At 41.1% G+C, this 16,724-nt stretch overlaps 1 protein-coding gene across 3 annotated transcripts in view; it reads right to left on the bottom strand.

Annotated features, from left to right (window-relative positions):
* UXS1 (UDP-glucuronate decarboxylase 1) overlaps window positions 1-16,724 on the bottom strand; it is a 126,509-nt gene that overhangs the window by 69,841 nt on the left and 39,944 nt on the right. For 2 of the 3 annotated variants that reach the window (XM_037166290.2, XM_037166289.2), the window contains exon 5: window positions 5,700-5,760. The exons of the other annotated variant lie outside the window; for it this stretch is intronic. In XM_037166290.2, coding sequence (XP_037022185.1) covers window positions 5,700-5,760 — 61 coding nt within the window. The remainder of the gene's footprint in view (window positions 1-5,699; window positions 5,761-16,724) is intronic. 3 annotated transcript variants of the gene reach the window in all.

Below are 16,724 nucleotides of genomic sequence, written 5' to 3' on the forward strand. Positions count from 1 at the left end.
TAATTCTGTATGTACTTAAATGTTTTTTATTCTTCTTATTTATTTTTAGAGAGGGGAAGGGAGGGGGGAAGAGAAGGAGAGAAACATCAATGTGTGGTTGCCTCTCACACACCCCCTACTGGGGACCCAGCCTGCAACCCAGGTCTGTGCCCTGACTGGCAATCAAAACGGCCACCCTTTGATTCACAGGCAGGCACTCAACCACTGAGCCACACCAGCCAGGGCTAAGTCTTTTTTTATGCTTATGCATTAAAAATGTATAAGCCGGCCAGGGTAAAAACTCTACCCTGGCCGGTGTAGCTCAGTGGATTGAGTGCCGGCCTGCAAATCAAAGGGTTGCCAGTTCGATTCCCAGTCAGGGCACAGGCCTGGTTTACAGGCCAGATCCCCAGTAGGGGGCACGAGAGAGGCAACCACACATTTATGTTTCTCTCCCTCTTTCTCTCTCCCCTCCCCTCTCTAAAAACAAAAGATTTTTCCCTGAAAGTTTGGGCCAAAAATGTGGGTGCGCGGAACACACAGGAGCACATTATACATGGCAAAATATAGTACTTCCCATTTGATGCAATACACCTACCGAGACCTTTTTTCCACTGCTCAGTAGTTTTTGAACTTGTTGATTTTGATGCCTTTAGTGCTTCTGACATTTTTTGTTTCACCTCTTCCACACTGGCAGAAAGTTTCCCAATCAGGAATGTTTTCATCCAGAGAAAAAAAAGTCACTTGTGGAGAGATGGGGTGAATAGGGAGGGTGGGCATGGGGCTCAAGCCATTTTTGTGAAAACCTGCTGAACACTCAGCACAGTGTGGGCAGGTGCACTCACAAATCATCCATGGTGAGATGGCCAAATGCATTGAAAGGCTTTTCAAAAAAAATTTACTGAAGCTGAATGCAGCCTCTCACAACACCAGCTGCTACACTGATACACATGGGTTCCTAGAACACTCACCTCGTTGGGGAAGCCTGTTCTACAAGGGGCCTGCCCTCTAGAAGATAATTGGTTTTTGAGGGGGTCACCTCTAAAATTTCCACTTTTCTACAAAAATTATAGGATATGCAAAAAAACAGGAATGGGACCTGTACACACAAAAAACACACAGGCAACAAAAACTGCCTGTGCAAGAGCCCGGATGACGAAGTTAACAAAGTTCTTCAAAACAACCATCACAAATATGCTCAAAACATTGGGGGGAAACACATTTTAAAAAGCTAACTTGAAACTAAAAAAGAGAAATTATAAAATGGAAACTCTGGAGTGGACAAGTACAAAAAAAATTCACCAGCGAGATTCAACATTAACCGCAGATAAAAAGATTCAGCAAACTTGAAGCTAAATCAAGAGGGCTTATGCAATCCAAAGAACAGAGGAAAAAAAGGAAACTGAGAAGGGGCTCAAACCAATACAGGACACCAACAAACATACCAGCACACATGAATGGAAGTACCAGAAAAGGAGAGAGAGAAAGAAAAAAATATTCAAAGAAATAATGGCTGAAGACTGCCCGAAACTGATGAAATACATTCAAGCTCAAAATACTCCAAACAGGATAAAAATAAAAAACAGATGCACGCATCATACTAAAACTGTTAAAAATCACTCACAACAACAAAGTTTTAAAAGCAGTTTTATTGGGTTGAATACTGTCCTGCAAAATTCACGCCCTTCTTGAAACCTCAGAATGTGACCTTCTTTGGAAACGGGGCCACTGCAGATGTCATTAAGATAAGGTCACACAGGAGGAGGGTGAACCCCGAATCCACTATGAGACGCACAGGGAGAATACTGTGTGATGACAGCAGCAAGACGGGGATGAGGACAGACTCCACAAGCCAAGGGACTCGAGAATCACTGGCAACACCAGAGCCAAGAGAAGATTTTCCCCTAGAGCTGCAATTTTTAGCCATTCCATGGCACACATAAACTAATTACTAAAATCCTGTGGCACATTGAAAAATATATTTTTGCCAATCTGACAAAAAAATTATACTTTAGATTCATTCACGCTGGATGGCCATTGTGTTAGCTGCTGTTTTTTCATTTGACAATCTAAGGAAAAAAAGGTCAGTGCCCCTGGCTAAATAGTCAGGTATTGCATGTTTTAAAAATTCTTGGTGCCCACCAGCTGAAAATCACTGCTTCAGAGAACATGGCTTTGCTGAACTACACCTTGGTATCAGACATCTAGCTTCCTGAACTTGGAGAGATTGAATTTCTTTTGTTTTAAGCCAATGAGTTTGTAGTAAATCTTATAGCAGCCCTAGAACACTAATACAGCAGAACAAGAAAAATGACTCTTCATGCACAAGGGTACCCTAAAATGATTAACTGCTGACTTACTGTAACAAATAAAGAGAAAGCAGTGGGATAACATGTTCAAAGTACAGAAAGAAACTATCAGCTGTGAAGCTCATATATAACCAAAGATAACTTTCAAAAAAACAAACAAAAATAAGTCAACAAAAAAACAGACCTGCCATATAAGAAATACTAAAGGATATTCTTCAGGCTGAAAACAAATGGTCCCAGACAGTAAATTAATCCACAGGGAAAAGAAGGGAGGGAAAGGGAAGAGGAATCAATAAAGCAACTGTAAAAGGCAATATAATTGCCTTTTCTCCCATCTACTCTTAACTGATTTAAAGACCAAGCTGCAAGAACAACAGTGTAAACATACTTAAAGCCACAGAACTGTACACTTAAAAATGGTTAAAATCAAATGTTTATGTTATTAATATTTATCTTAACAAAAGCCCAATTATATAAAATATATATAATTGTATTATTGGACCTATAAAATAAAAATATTTTTTGACAACAATAGTACAAAAGTCAGTGGAAACAAAACTGTATTGCACTCAGGAAAACAACACTGAAAGGTAACCCAAACCTCAACAAATATCCTCAGCGATATATAAAAACCAGCATGGAATTCCCTTTGAACTATTAGCACTAACCAATGAGTTCAGTGAGATTACAGGATATAAAAGAATATAAAAATCAATTGCATTTCCAAATACTTGCAATACACAATATAAAATGAAACTAAACACTTCCATCAAAAAGAATACTTCAGGGTAAATTTAACAAAACACATGCAAAACATACTGAAAACTACAAAAAAAGGTTAAAAGAAACTCATGAAGCCCTAAGTAAATGGAATTCATTAGGAATTTATTAGATACCCATGTTAGGATTGGAAGACAATGTTGTTAAACGGCAATGCTGCCCAAACTGATCTACAGATTCAATGCAATCTGTCAAAATCCCAACTTGCTGCTTTGGATAAATGGGCGAACTAACCGTAAAATCCACACGGAATTGTAAGAAACCAGAATAGTCAAAACTATCTTGAAAAAGAAGAACAAGGTTAGAGGACACACATTTCCCAATTTCAAATCTTACTACAAAGCTATAGTAAAAGCAAGACTGTGTCATACTAGCACAGAGTAAACAGAAATCAATGTAATAAAATTGAGAGTCTATCCACGTGTCCACGTGTCCTTTATACTGAATCCTTCCCCTTTTCCCCTGAAATTCTTTCCCCATGGACAAAAACTCAGGCGGGGGGTGGGGAGTGGGAAATGGGAGGGAGGCGGGGAGTACGGGGCAGGGGGCGGCTGGGATGGAAGTAGAAGACAGAAAACTGTACTTGAACAATAATTAAATAATTTTTAAAATAATTAATTAAAGAAAAATGTGGGCAATAGACAGGGAGAGATGATCATCATCTAAGTTTTACCAAACGGGCATAAGTTGAAGATTGTTTACAAGGCAGAAGAAACATAAGGTGCTGGGTGCATAGGAGGTTACTTAGGTGGATGAAAAAAATTCCAAACTAATAAAGAGGTATAATGCTAAAAAAATTTTGAGAGTCTAGAAATATTTATGTTAATGGTCAGCTGATTTTCAACAAGGGTCCCAGACAGGTCCAAGGGCATGGTTAGTCTTCTCAGCCAGTGCTGCTGGACAAGTGGGCAGCTACATGCAAAAGCATGAAAAAGCCTTATCTAACACCACACATAAAAATCAACTCAGTGGGTCATAGACCTAAATGTAAGAACTAAATGGGAGAAAATATTTGCCAACTATATATATGATCAGGAAGTTATATTTATAGTGAAGAAACCTTATAACTCAATAATGAAAAGAAGAATAACCCAATTTAAAAAGTGGGCTAAGTATCTGAATAGACATTTCTCCACAGAAGACACAGAAATGGCCAATAAGTATACTAACATTAGCCAGTGGAGAAACTCAAATCAACACCATAAGATACCACATCACTCCTACTAGGAAGGCTACAAAGCAAAAGAAAAAAGAACAGTGTTGGCAAGGTTAAGGAGAAAAGTGGGGCCCTCATACACTGTTGATGGGAATGAAAGGGGTACAGTCACTTTGGCAAACAGCCTGGCTGTTCCTCAAAAGGTTAAATGTAGAGCTACCTACCTATCATGATAAATAGATAAATAAAATGTGCTACAACTATACAATGCAACAGTATATGGTAATAAAAACACGTGAAATACTGATACACGTTACAGCATAATGAATCTTAAGAACATGCTAAGTGAAAGACGCCAGTCACAAAAGAACAAATATTGCATATTTCACCTACACGAAATACCCAGAACTGACAAATCAGTACAGACAGCAAGCAGATGAGTGGTTGCCTAGGGCTTGGACTGGGGGTAGTGGGGTTGGGGGGAGATGGAGAGTGACTGCCAATGGGCATAAGGTTTCTTTTTGCATTTATGAAGATGTGCTAATACTGGTATGAATGCACAATCTGTGAGTATACTAAGAACTAGTGGATTATATACTTTAAAGGGTGAATTATATGGTATGTAAATTATATTTTGAAAAAGCTGTTATTTTTTTTAATGCAAAGGTACCACTCTCTTTGGACATATTTCAACAGAATATTTCAACAGTTCAACAGAACTCTTTCATTGATAGATTTGTGTTGATGTTTAACAGTAAGACCACTAGCTGAGGAAGCCCCCAATGGAGTCACTAAAGTGGTCTGTGAGCCAGAAAAGGTTTCAAAAACCACTGGTCTAGAACTTTCACATTTCTTCAAAAAGTGATACGCTAAGTGATACGCTGGGTAACCATATGATTCAGCAGTTGCACTCTTAGGTATACATACAAAAGAACTAAAAACCCACATCCACACAAAAACTTGTACATATATATTCACAGAACATTATTCACAACAGCTTCAGAGCACAAACCCCAATGCCATCAATTGATGGATGGATAAATGTGGTACTTCCACACAGTGGAATACTATTCAGTCATAAAAGGGAATGCAGAACTGATTCATGCTACAGCATAGATGAACCTTAGGAAAATTATTCTAAGAAATCAGATACTAAAGAACACACATTATGTCATTTTGTTTCTATGAAGTGTCCAAAGCAGAAGAATCCACAGAGACAGAAAGGAGTGGCGGCCGGGAGGTGGGGAGCTGGAAAATGGCTGCTCACGGGCCTTGGGGGGGACAGGGCCGGTTTCTTTTCGGGTTGACAAAAATACTCTAGAATTAGAACATGGTGCTGCTTCACACCTTTGTGAATATAATAACCACTGAACTGTATACTCTGTAAGGGTGAATTTTATGGTATGTGAATTATACCTTGACTTAGAAAGCAAGTTTCTTAATACTACAAGTATTAATCAGATATGCAAACTTACCAAAATTCTTTTACGATCCTTTTCTGATAAAAATTTTACTGGAGGGTATTTCTGAGTAAAGCTGTATAATACAAAGAGATTAAAAAGTTAAACATCTCATGTGAGTATTTTCCCTGCTTACCATCAAAACAAATGCCAGATTTTATAACTGTTACTGTTTGTTCCTTCTCTCTCTACTCCCTGTGTGGCAGGAACCAAGCAAACAGTGGCTAATTCCAATTCAAGAAATAGCTAACATGCTCCTTCTTTCGAATCAAGCTAAGGGTATGCCAAAGCTAAACACAGTATGAGGGAGGTGGTGGCTTTCTCAGGATGCTGTACCAGGGCCTAGAAAAAAGAAAACAGCTATAGGAGACATGCCCTGGGGGAGTAAGAGAAGACCTTAGCAACGCTGATTCTCCTGATTTGGACAGGTTCACAAATCCAGCACCCACTTCGTACCTTGTGCCCCTGGGCAAAATGACTGGACATCAACACTTTCTCTCTCAGTCTGTTTGGACCTTCTGTGTGTCTCCTTTTTCAACATCTCTTGCCCCAGGTATAACAGTGCCATGGGTCCCAACCCACACGGTTATTGCAGGGGCAGGGTAGCATAAATTGTATATAAGATATTAAATGAGAGTTGAAAGTACAGATTTGAAATAGTCTTTCTTAAAGTGCTTTCAACAAATTCTAAAAAGTTGGCTTTATTGTTAATACTTCAACTGGAGAGGTGCTGGGCCAGGGACACTGCCTCCATCCCCTCCATGTGGCCACACCACCAGCTGGGATACAGAATGCATTTCCTCACTGATGTGGAAATGAAAAGAATGACAGGTTGTCAGACAGGCCTTGAAGCAGGTGTTCCTCATCTCCTGAAAGAACGATTAAACTGGGGCATGGAGCAGGCAGACTTTCCTTTATAGTGCAGATGAGCTCCGTTAGGAGCTTCCAGATTTTTTTTAATTTAATTATTGTTCAAGTACAGTTTTCTGTCTTTTACTCCCATCCCAGCCCACCCCCTCCAGTGCTCCCCACCGCCCTCCTATTTCCAACCCCCTGAGTTTGTGTCCATGCATCCTTTACTTGTTCCTGTAAACCCTTCCCCTTTTCCCCTGAAATTCCCCTCTCCCCTCTGGTCCCTGCCAGCCTGTTCTCTATTTCCAAAAGGTAAAGCTCTCCTTGAAGACTACAAAAACAGAAGTAGGCGGGCAGGAAAGTCTAAAGGAGTGGGTGAGCATTCCAGCCTCCCCCCTTGTTAGTTCTGTGCACCTCAGCACTTCCTGCTCTGTCTGCCAGGCAGGGGCCACCTTTTTTCTTTTTTAATTTCTTTTTCATTTACAGCTGACATACAATATTACATCAGTTGTACAACAGAGTGAGTAGATACTTATATACTTCACGCAGTGACCACCCTCATACGACAGGAGTTGCTGTCCTTGGAACATCCCACCCAACTAAGTGCTTACCCTGCCCCAGAGCTGAGTAAGTTCTGCCTGCAGTCAGAGCCATGCTGCAAGCCGAGAGGGGGCCTGCCAGATGCCTTCTCAGGGAAGTGGCACTTTCCGTCATGCCCAGTACTTCCTCAACACTCAGGTGGAGGACAGCCAAGTACACTTCGGCAGGGCTCATGTGCAACCCTCACAACCACCCCAACTCCTCATCTTCTCTGAGCACCTCGCATCCACCACTGCAGACTCAGCCCCCAGTTCCAAACCCCACCAGTGTAATAAAGTAGGAATTCAACGATAAATCTTTCTTTATCACCCTAAATTAACTCTTTAGTAATTATTTTATGCCATTTCAGACTCGAACCTTACTACTTAATGGGACAGCCAGTAAAGTTTTTCACAGAATTTAAATTATCATTATTTGCTATCTATTCAAAGGACTTTTAAAGACATGAAAATAAAAATTTTTAAATGGAATGTAATCAAAGTATTAGGAAATGAAGATATGGTATGGAAGAGAAAAAGCCCGCACAACCCACTCACATGGACTTCTAAAATGGCACCGTCCCCATTTCTCTCCTGAATCAATATAACCATCACCTTTCAAAAATATTTCTTGGAGGCCACTTTGCTCCAAGTGATGAGCACGTTAAGACAACATTATTTCCAGTAACATTCTGATCTTGCCAGTGTTGAGATGATGATTTGATCATTCTTATAACACAATCAATCAAGAAAAATAAAACTAGACAGAGCTCCAAAATTTTCTACCACAAAACCAATTTTGGGCTTGACTTTCTAACTTAGGCTCATCTGTCACTGACTTGTTCACCAACCAGAAGAACTAGTGAGGCAGAGCCAAGAAGCACATTTTTAACCTCTGCACCCACTTTAAAGGTAACTCTGACTGTTTTAAGAAGCATAAGTTACTGGTAAATTCTTTAAGATTATATTCTTACCTGTGCTTCTCCTTCTGGTTTAAAAAGCACGGAGAGGCAGCTCAGGAAGTACGCAGAAGAGCCTGAATGGACATCTGTCCTCCCACAGACAACAAATCTACCGCTACAATACGGAACAGTTCACTCGGGAAAAGACCTGACACTAGCTGAACGCTCCCTCCTCCCAACCAAGACAAAAGGGCCACCTCCAACCAGGCAGTAGAGGCAGAACACCTGGTCTTGCTAAAAGCCCCACCCCATGTATAGTGACCTACATACAGTCAGGAGAGATCTCACAAATACAGAGTTTCTCCCTGAAAAAGAAGTGATTGTGCCCCACATACAGCACCCCAACCCTTGGAGCCTACATGGGAGAGATGAGCCCCTGCCAAACACCTGGCTTTTAAACACAACAGAGTTTACACCTAGGACAGCCACAGGGCTGTCAGTAACAGATTCACTCTTAAAGGGCTTTTGGGGGGGGGGGCTCACTAGCACAAAAACAGCGGTTTAAAGAGCATTTATAGTCATATGTGAATGGTAATCATTTACTAATTTAAAAGTGTCTCCTGGAGGGGCAGGAGACAACTGGAACTCCTTTGGGGACAAAGGCACTGGCAAGAGGCATTTTTACATTCTCCCTCCACCCAACGCAGAAGCACCCAAGTGCAGACCTAAAAGAATAAATAAACAAATACGGTAATAGAAAAGGAATTTAATAGCCTGCTAAAGTGAGTGAATACACTATCTAGAGAGAAAATCATTAAGTATGTGCCTTAAACGACACATTAAATCAGATGAACTTAATAGATATTGACAGAATGTTCTAACCAAAGCACCAGAATACATTCTTCTTAATACTCATGAAACATTCACCAAGATAAATTGCTTGTTCCATCACAAAACAAGTCACAGTAAACTTAAGAAGACTGAAATTGTATCAAGCATCTTTTCTGGTCACAATGGTATTAAATCAGAAAGCAATTTCATGAAGAAAACTGGAATAATCGGAAATATGTACAGATTAAATAACATGATGCTGAACCAATCGGTCAGCAAAAGGCAAAGTTAGAATAAAAAACACTGTGAGACAAAACAATGCAAATATAACACACCAAAACTCCATGGAATACAGCAAAAGCAGTTCTACGAAGAAAGTTTATAACTCATACTGACCTACCTAAAGAAACAAGAAAAATCTCTAATAATCAATGTAACTTTACAACTAAAGAAACTTTAAAAAGAAGAGCAAAGTTACTGAAAAAAAAAAAAAAAGAAAAGAAAGATGAGGGTGGAAATGAAGACGAAAAAAATCAATGAAACTAAGCTGCTTCTGAGTTCTGGCCAAGATGGAGGTGTAGGTAGAAACCCTTCACTTCCTTGCATAACCAAAAGGAGGATAACAACCAATCTAAAATTAATAAACAACCAAAAGCACCAGAAAATCAAACTGCATGGAATCCCGACAACCAAGGAATTAAAGAAAAAAATCAACCAGAACAACCAGACCAGTAAGGCAAACCACGTAGACCAACTAGGAAAAAAACGGTGGCAAGGCAGCTGACGGGCGGGCTGACTGCCAAGCTGGGCACAACTGCTCCAGAGGGACTGACTCAAGGAGGAAACTGAGACTCAGAGCTGTCTGTGGGCTAAGGCTGGGATTGCCACCGATGGGTGGGAGATACTTCCAGTCTAACTCCGGAGTCCGTTGGAAAGTGCACTAGAGGAGGAGCACTGTTCCCTCTCTGGCCCCTCCCCCACAGGCTGCAAGACAAAGAGGGTTGCCCTGCCCTGGTGAATACCTAAGGCCCCACCCCCTTACAACCAAGACAAAGAAATAAGGCCCAAGTGGAAGAACCCAGCAAAACCTCAGAAAGAGAGCTAAGCAATGAGAGGTTCTCTTGCCAACCTCTCTGATGGAGAGTTTAAAGCCCTGTAATCAAAACGCTCACAGATCTGATTGAGCCTGGCTGAAAAATGAAAGATACTCAAAATGAAATGAAACCAAATATTCAGGGAACCAACAGTGACAGGAAGGAAACCAGGACTCAAAGTAATAATATGGAACAAAAGGAATAAATAAAGATCCAACTGGATCAGAACGAAGAAACAAAAATCCAAAATAATGAAGAGGCTGAGGATTCTCTGGGACAACCTGAAATGTCCAATATCCAAATTACAGGGATGCCAGAAGAAGAAGAACAGCAGCAAGAAATGGAAAACTTATTTGAACAAATAACGAAGGAAAACTTCCCCAATCAGGCAAAGGAAATAGACTTTCAGGAAGTCCAGGAAGCCCAGAGAGTCCCAAAGAAGTTGGACCCAAAAAGCAACATGCCAAGGCACGTCATCATTAAGTTACCCAAGATTAAAGACAAAGAGAAAATCCTAAAAGCAGCAAGAGATAAGGAGACAATTACCTACAAAGGAGTGCCCATAAGGCTTTCAGCTGATTTCTCAAAAGAAACCTTACAGGCAAGAAGGAGCTGGAAAGAAGTATTTGAAGTCATGAAAGGCAAGAACCTACATCCATGATTACTCAATCCAGCAAAGCTATCATTTAGAATGGAAGGGCAGATAAAGTGCTTCCCAGATAAGGTCAAGTTAAAAAAGCTCATCATCACCAAGCCATTATTATATGAAATATTAAAGGGACTTATCCAAGAAAAAGAAGATAAAAATATGAACAGTAAAATGACAACAAACTCACAACTATCAACAAATGAACCTAAAAAAAAAGTAAAAAACAATGACAACAAAAACTAAGCACACAACTACAATAGAAACAGAATCAGAGAAATGGACATCACATGGAGGGATTTCATTGGGGAGGGGGAAGGGAGGAATGGGGGGAAAAGGTACAGGGAAGAAGCATAATTAGTAGGCATAAAATAGATGGGGAGAGATAAAAATGGTATAGGAAACAGAGGACTAAAAGAACTTATATGTACAACCCATGGACATGAACTAAGGGGGGGATGCTGGAGGGTTGAGGGAGCAGGGTAGAGGGGGGATAAAGGAGGAAAAATTGGGAAAACTGTAATAGCATAATCAATAAAAAATACTTTAAAAAAAGAAACTAAGCTGCTTCTTTCAAAAAAAATTTACAAACCTTTTCCAGACTTGCTAAAAAAGAAAGACTCAAATAAAATCAAAAATGAAGTTACAACTGATGCCAAAAAGAATCATAAGGTATCACTATGATTCTTGTACCTATCACTAGGTATAACTATTGTATGTTATACAGTAACAAACTGGACAACTGTAAAGAAATGAACAAATTTGTAAAAACATATTTTCCACAACTGAAGCATGAAGAAACAGGAAATCAGAACAGACTTATTAATGTAAGAAGATTGAATCAGTAATCAAAAAACCCCTAACAAAAAAAGTCCAGGAGGCTATCCAAGATGGTGGTGAACTAGGAAGAAGATATACTCACCTCCTCCAAAGATCAAATTGGAATTACAACTAAATTATAGAACAATGATCCTGAATAAACAACTGAAGACTAGCTGAAGAGATGTCTTATAACAAAGGATTTACCGAAGAAGCCACTTTGAGACAAACAGGAAGGGTGAAGTCCTGAAAAGGGCTGGCTCCGCTCCTACCAGCAGCAGCTGAGGCTCCAGAAGAACGACCTCAGCTGCTGGTGATTCCCCAGGAAGAACATGGGGTCACAACCCAAAGCCAGACTCCCCAGCTCAGAGCACCACAGCAGGAAAGAGGTGCACACATAACATCTGGCTGTGAAAAGCAGTGGGATTTCTGTGTCAGGAAGAGACAAGAGTCCACTAGAGACATGGGTGCCCTCTTCAAGGATCAACGCACAAACTCTTGTTTACAACCACTAACCCTGGGCTCTAACACAGGAAGGGAGGAGTGGACTACAGTTGCATGAGGAGAGACTGGGGTTTGTCTCTGGGGAGTGGGCTGAAGGGACAGCCCCCACAATACGGCCGCTGAGTCCTTCTTCCCTCCTGCAGAAACGATTTTTAGCTTTCTCAGGTGCAGAATTCCTGTCAGTGTAGAATCACCCCTGGGGAATGCAACAGCTCCACCCCTGTACTGTCTGTAGCCCCACCCCACAAAGCTTGTACCCTGCTGAAAAGCCAGGGTGTAGAGGTCTGGGCAGGTTCACCATGTAACTGACTGAGTTATGTGGCTTTCAGATGAGGGCCATTCACCTTACATTTTCATGAACCTAACAGGAGCTTCTCCCTCACAGAAGATCTCCAGTCCCATCATTCAGGCTCCAGGGGCCCCACCCACACAATTCCTCTGTTCCACTGAGGTCCAGGCAAAATCTGGGACAGACGAGTTGTGTAGCTGTGGGATGTGAGCCACTCCCTCAACTTCACTGGAAGCCTGACCAGTACCTCCCCATCAGTGGAGACCCACTAGCCCCATCCTATCAACTCCCCAAGGCCGCACCCTGCTGAGTTCCATCTCCTTCGGGCAGAGTCTGGGACAGACTAATTTATGTGGCTCTAGGTCAGGGGTTACTTGTCCTTTGCAGGTCCCACAGAGCACAGTCCTCCCTTCACGCAACCAATTCTTGGTCTATTTGAACCTGATTAACTCTGCTGGCATCCTCAGCACTCTACGACCCCGCCAACACAAAGGTGTCTGAGCACCCAGCAGCTGGCACTCAGGGACATTTGCTGAGTAGCCTCAGAATCAGCACTGGCACCAAGTTTGAACAGCCAACAATATGATGAACACCACCTGCCCCAACCTCGTAACTTAATAAGAACTTATCTCATGCAACACAAATACTACCAGAGGCCGTTTCCCTGACTGAGCCTAACAGGTAACCAACAGGCAAAAGCAGGCAGAGGTGGAACTCAGGGTGCCTTGGGACTTCTGCTCACCTGCCCCTGGGCCAGGTGCTGATAAAAACCAGCCTTGACAGCTTGGTCCTTCTAGAGTGCACACAGCAGAGGCAGCCACAAACTGAATCACGTGCAGTTTCTGAGAGGTTGCTTAGAACCAGTCTCAAGCAGCAGTTGACATGGCCTGCACCAGAGTCCCTCCCAAGAGACCCAGAACCAAAACACCCAACTGGCCAACCTCAGACAACATCAGAGCAGGATCCAATGAGAGTCACAAGCAACATTTCCAAAAGAAGACCTCAACAAGCACCAAACCCTGGAAATTCCATTTCATGTGCTCAGCACCTACAAAGCAACTCCCACGCCATGGTCAAGGCCAAGTCTCACAGTCAATCAGCCTGAGGGCTCATCAAATGCATGAACAAACCAATAGCAATCAAGACTCAAAATACAACAAAAGGGCTCACATGATCTACCCAAAGGACACTGCTGAGGCATCCAGCACAGGTGATAAAGGAAACTGCACCACCAGACCCCACAGGACACCTACTACATGAGCCCACTGCACAAAGATCGGGGGTCACAGAAAACCTACCTAACACACAGAAACAAACATAAAGAGGCAACCAAAATGGGAAGGCAAGGAAACAGGCCCCAAATTAAAGAACAGAAAAGATCTCCAGAAAAACTGCTAAGTGAAATGAAAGCAAGCAATTTATCAGTTTTCAAACAAATAGTTATAAGGATTTTCAACAGCACGAAAAAGGGACCAATCAGAAATGAAGAATACACTGGAAGGAATAAAGAACAGGCTGAACAGGACTTCCGCCAAGATGGCAGCATAGGTGGATGTGCCGTGCCTTCTCACACAACCAAGTTTAGAGACAACTAAATATTAGCAACAGAAAACACAGGCAGAACACAGAAAATTGAACTTTTCGGAAGTCAGTTAACAACAAATTCTTCAGACTGACCGGTAAGGGGCGAAACCAGCGGCTGGTAGAGTGGGGTAGCACAGGAAAACTCGGTCAGACGGACTCAGGCGTGCGGAATCCAGGCGCAGGGTTGGACCTGGTGGGCAACCGAGCCAGCGACCAAGCGAGCAACCGAGGGGAAACAGCGAGGGAGCAGGGCTGCGGGTAGACTGTGGTCGCGTGTGGGTGGATAGACAAGCGAGGGAGTGGGCGACTGGACCGGGACCCAACCAGTCCCCGCCGCAAGCTGCAGGGACGGCACCGCCAGTTCCCTGCTCTGACCCCACATCCACATACAGCGTCACAACCCAGCCACCTGCGAGTCTAAGGCTCCGCTCCTCACACTTAAAGGGCGCGAAAAGACCAAAAATGGCTCAAGAAGATCTCAAAGCCCCAGAGCCTATAGATCTAAGTGATGAAGAAATAGCAAAACTCTCAGACGCACAGTTTAAAACACTGGTGATCAGGATCCTCACAGAACTGGTTGATTATAGCCACAAATTAGACAAATATATGAAGGCGAAACTAATTGAAATGAATGGAATTGCACAGGAAACCAATAGCAATGAAAAGGAAACTGGGACTCAAATCAACGGAGTGGACCAGAAGAAAGCAAATAATGGCCAAACAGAAAAGAGTCAAGAAGCAAGAATTCAAAGAAATGAGGAGAGTCTTAGGAACCTCCAGGACATCTTTAAACGCTCCAACATTTGAATTATAGGGGTACCAGAAGGGGAAAAGGCACAGCCACCAGTGGAAAACTTATTTGAACAAATAATAAAGGAGAATTTCCCCAATCTGGCAAAGGAAATAGACTTCCAGGAAATCCAGGAAGCTCAGAGAGTACCAAAGAAGCACATCATAATTACATTAGCCAAAATTAAAATGAAGGAGAGAATCCCAGAAGCAGCAAGAGCTAAGGGGACAGTCACCTACAAAGGAGTCCCCATTAGACTGTCAGCAGATTTCTCAAAAGAGACCTTCCAGGCAAGAAGGGGCTAGAAAGAGGTATTCCAAGTCATGAAATCCAAAGACCTACAACCAAGATTGCTCTATCCAGAAAAACTTTCATTTAGAATGTAAGGACAGATAAAGTGCTTCTCAGATAAGATCAAATTCAAGGAGTTCATCATCACCAAGCCCTTATTATATGAAATGTTAAAGGGACTTATTGAAGAAAAAGAAGTTAAAGAAACATGAACAGTGAAAGGACAACAAACTCACAGTTATTAACAACCACACCTAAAACAAAAGCAAACTAAAAGGACAGCTAGATCAGGAGTGGAAACATAGAAATGAAGATCTCAAGGAGGGTTAGCAACAGGGGAGTGGGAGGAGGAGAAGGGGGGAGAAGGTACAGAAAATAAGTAGCATAGACAGTAGATAGAAAATAGATGGGGGGGCAAGAATAGCATGGGAAATATAGAATCTAAAGGACTTGAGACACATGGTCATAAACTAAAGGGGGGGTAATGGTGGGGATGGGGGGGTAGGGTGGAGGGGAATGAAGGGGGGAATAGAACAACTGTAACAGCATAATCAATAAAAATTTAAATAAAAACCAATACATTGAAACAATCATACAACATGATCAAGTCAGGGATGCAGAGATGGCTCAACATTGAGAAATGGATCAATGTGATACACCACATTAACAAAATAATAGGTAAAATCATATGATCTTATCAATAAATGCAGATAAAGCATTTGACAAAATTTAACATCCACTTACAAAAAAACACTCCTGATCAAGTGGACATAGATAAAACTTACTTCAATGTAATAAAGGCCATACTATATGGCAAACACACAGCTAACATAATAGTCAATGGTGAAAAGCTGACAACTTTTCCTCTAAGACAAGGAACAGGAAAATGATGCCCACTGTCACTAGTTTTATTCAATATAGTATTAGACATCCTAGACAGAGCAATTCGACAGGAAAAAGAAATAAAAGGCACCTAAATTATGAAAGAAAAAGAAAACTGTCCCTATTTATAGATGACATGATTTTATAAATAAAAAACTCTAAAGACTACCAAAAAACTGCTAGAACTAATAAACAAATTTAATAAAGTTGCAGGATATAAATTCAATATGCAAAAATCTGTTCCTTTTTTATATACCAACAACAAACTATGAGAAAGAGAAATTAAGAAAACAGTCCTAGTTATAATCGCATCAAAGGAATAAAATGCCTATGAATAAATTTAACCAAAGTGTTGAAAGACATGTACACTGAAAACTGTAAGACAATAATGAAAGAAGTTGAAGATACAAATAAATGGAAAGATATTCCATGCTCATGGATTGGGAGAATTAATGGTATTAAAATATCCATCTTACCCAAAGCAATCTAAATTCAATGTGATCTCTATCAAAATTTCAATGACATTTTTCACAGAAATACGTAAGACAAACAATCCTAAATTTTTACTGAACCACAAAAGATTCCAAGTAGCCAAAGCATTCCTGAGAAACAAGAACCAAGCTAGAAGCATGTTATCTCTGATGTCAAACCATATTACAAAGGTATAATAATCAAAATAGTATGCTGTTGGCATAAAAACAAATACACAGATAAATGAAAAAGAATGGAGAACAAGAAATAAAACCATGAACATATATATGGTCAATGAATTTAAGACAAAGGAGGAAGAAATATATCATGGGGAAAGGAAAGTCTCTTGAATAAACTGTGTTGGGAAAACTAAATGGCAACATGCAAGAAAAAAAAAAAGAAACTGGACCACTATCTAACACCACACACTGAAACCTTGAAAATTCTAGAAGAAAACATAGGCGGTAATCTCCCTGACATTGGTCTTGGCAATGACTTCTTGGATCT

This window comes from Artibeus jamaicensis, unplaced genomic scaffold (genome assembly GCF_021234435.1).
Source record: "Artibeus jamaicensis isolate MK-2021 breed Jamaican fruit bat unplaced genomic scaffold, CSHL_Jam_final contig_384, whole genome shotgun sequence".
NCBI lineage: Eukaryota > Metazoa > Chordata > Mammalia > Chiroptera > Phyllostomidae > Artibeus > Artibeus jamaicensis.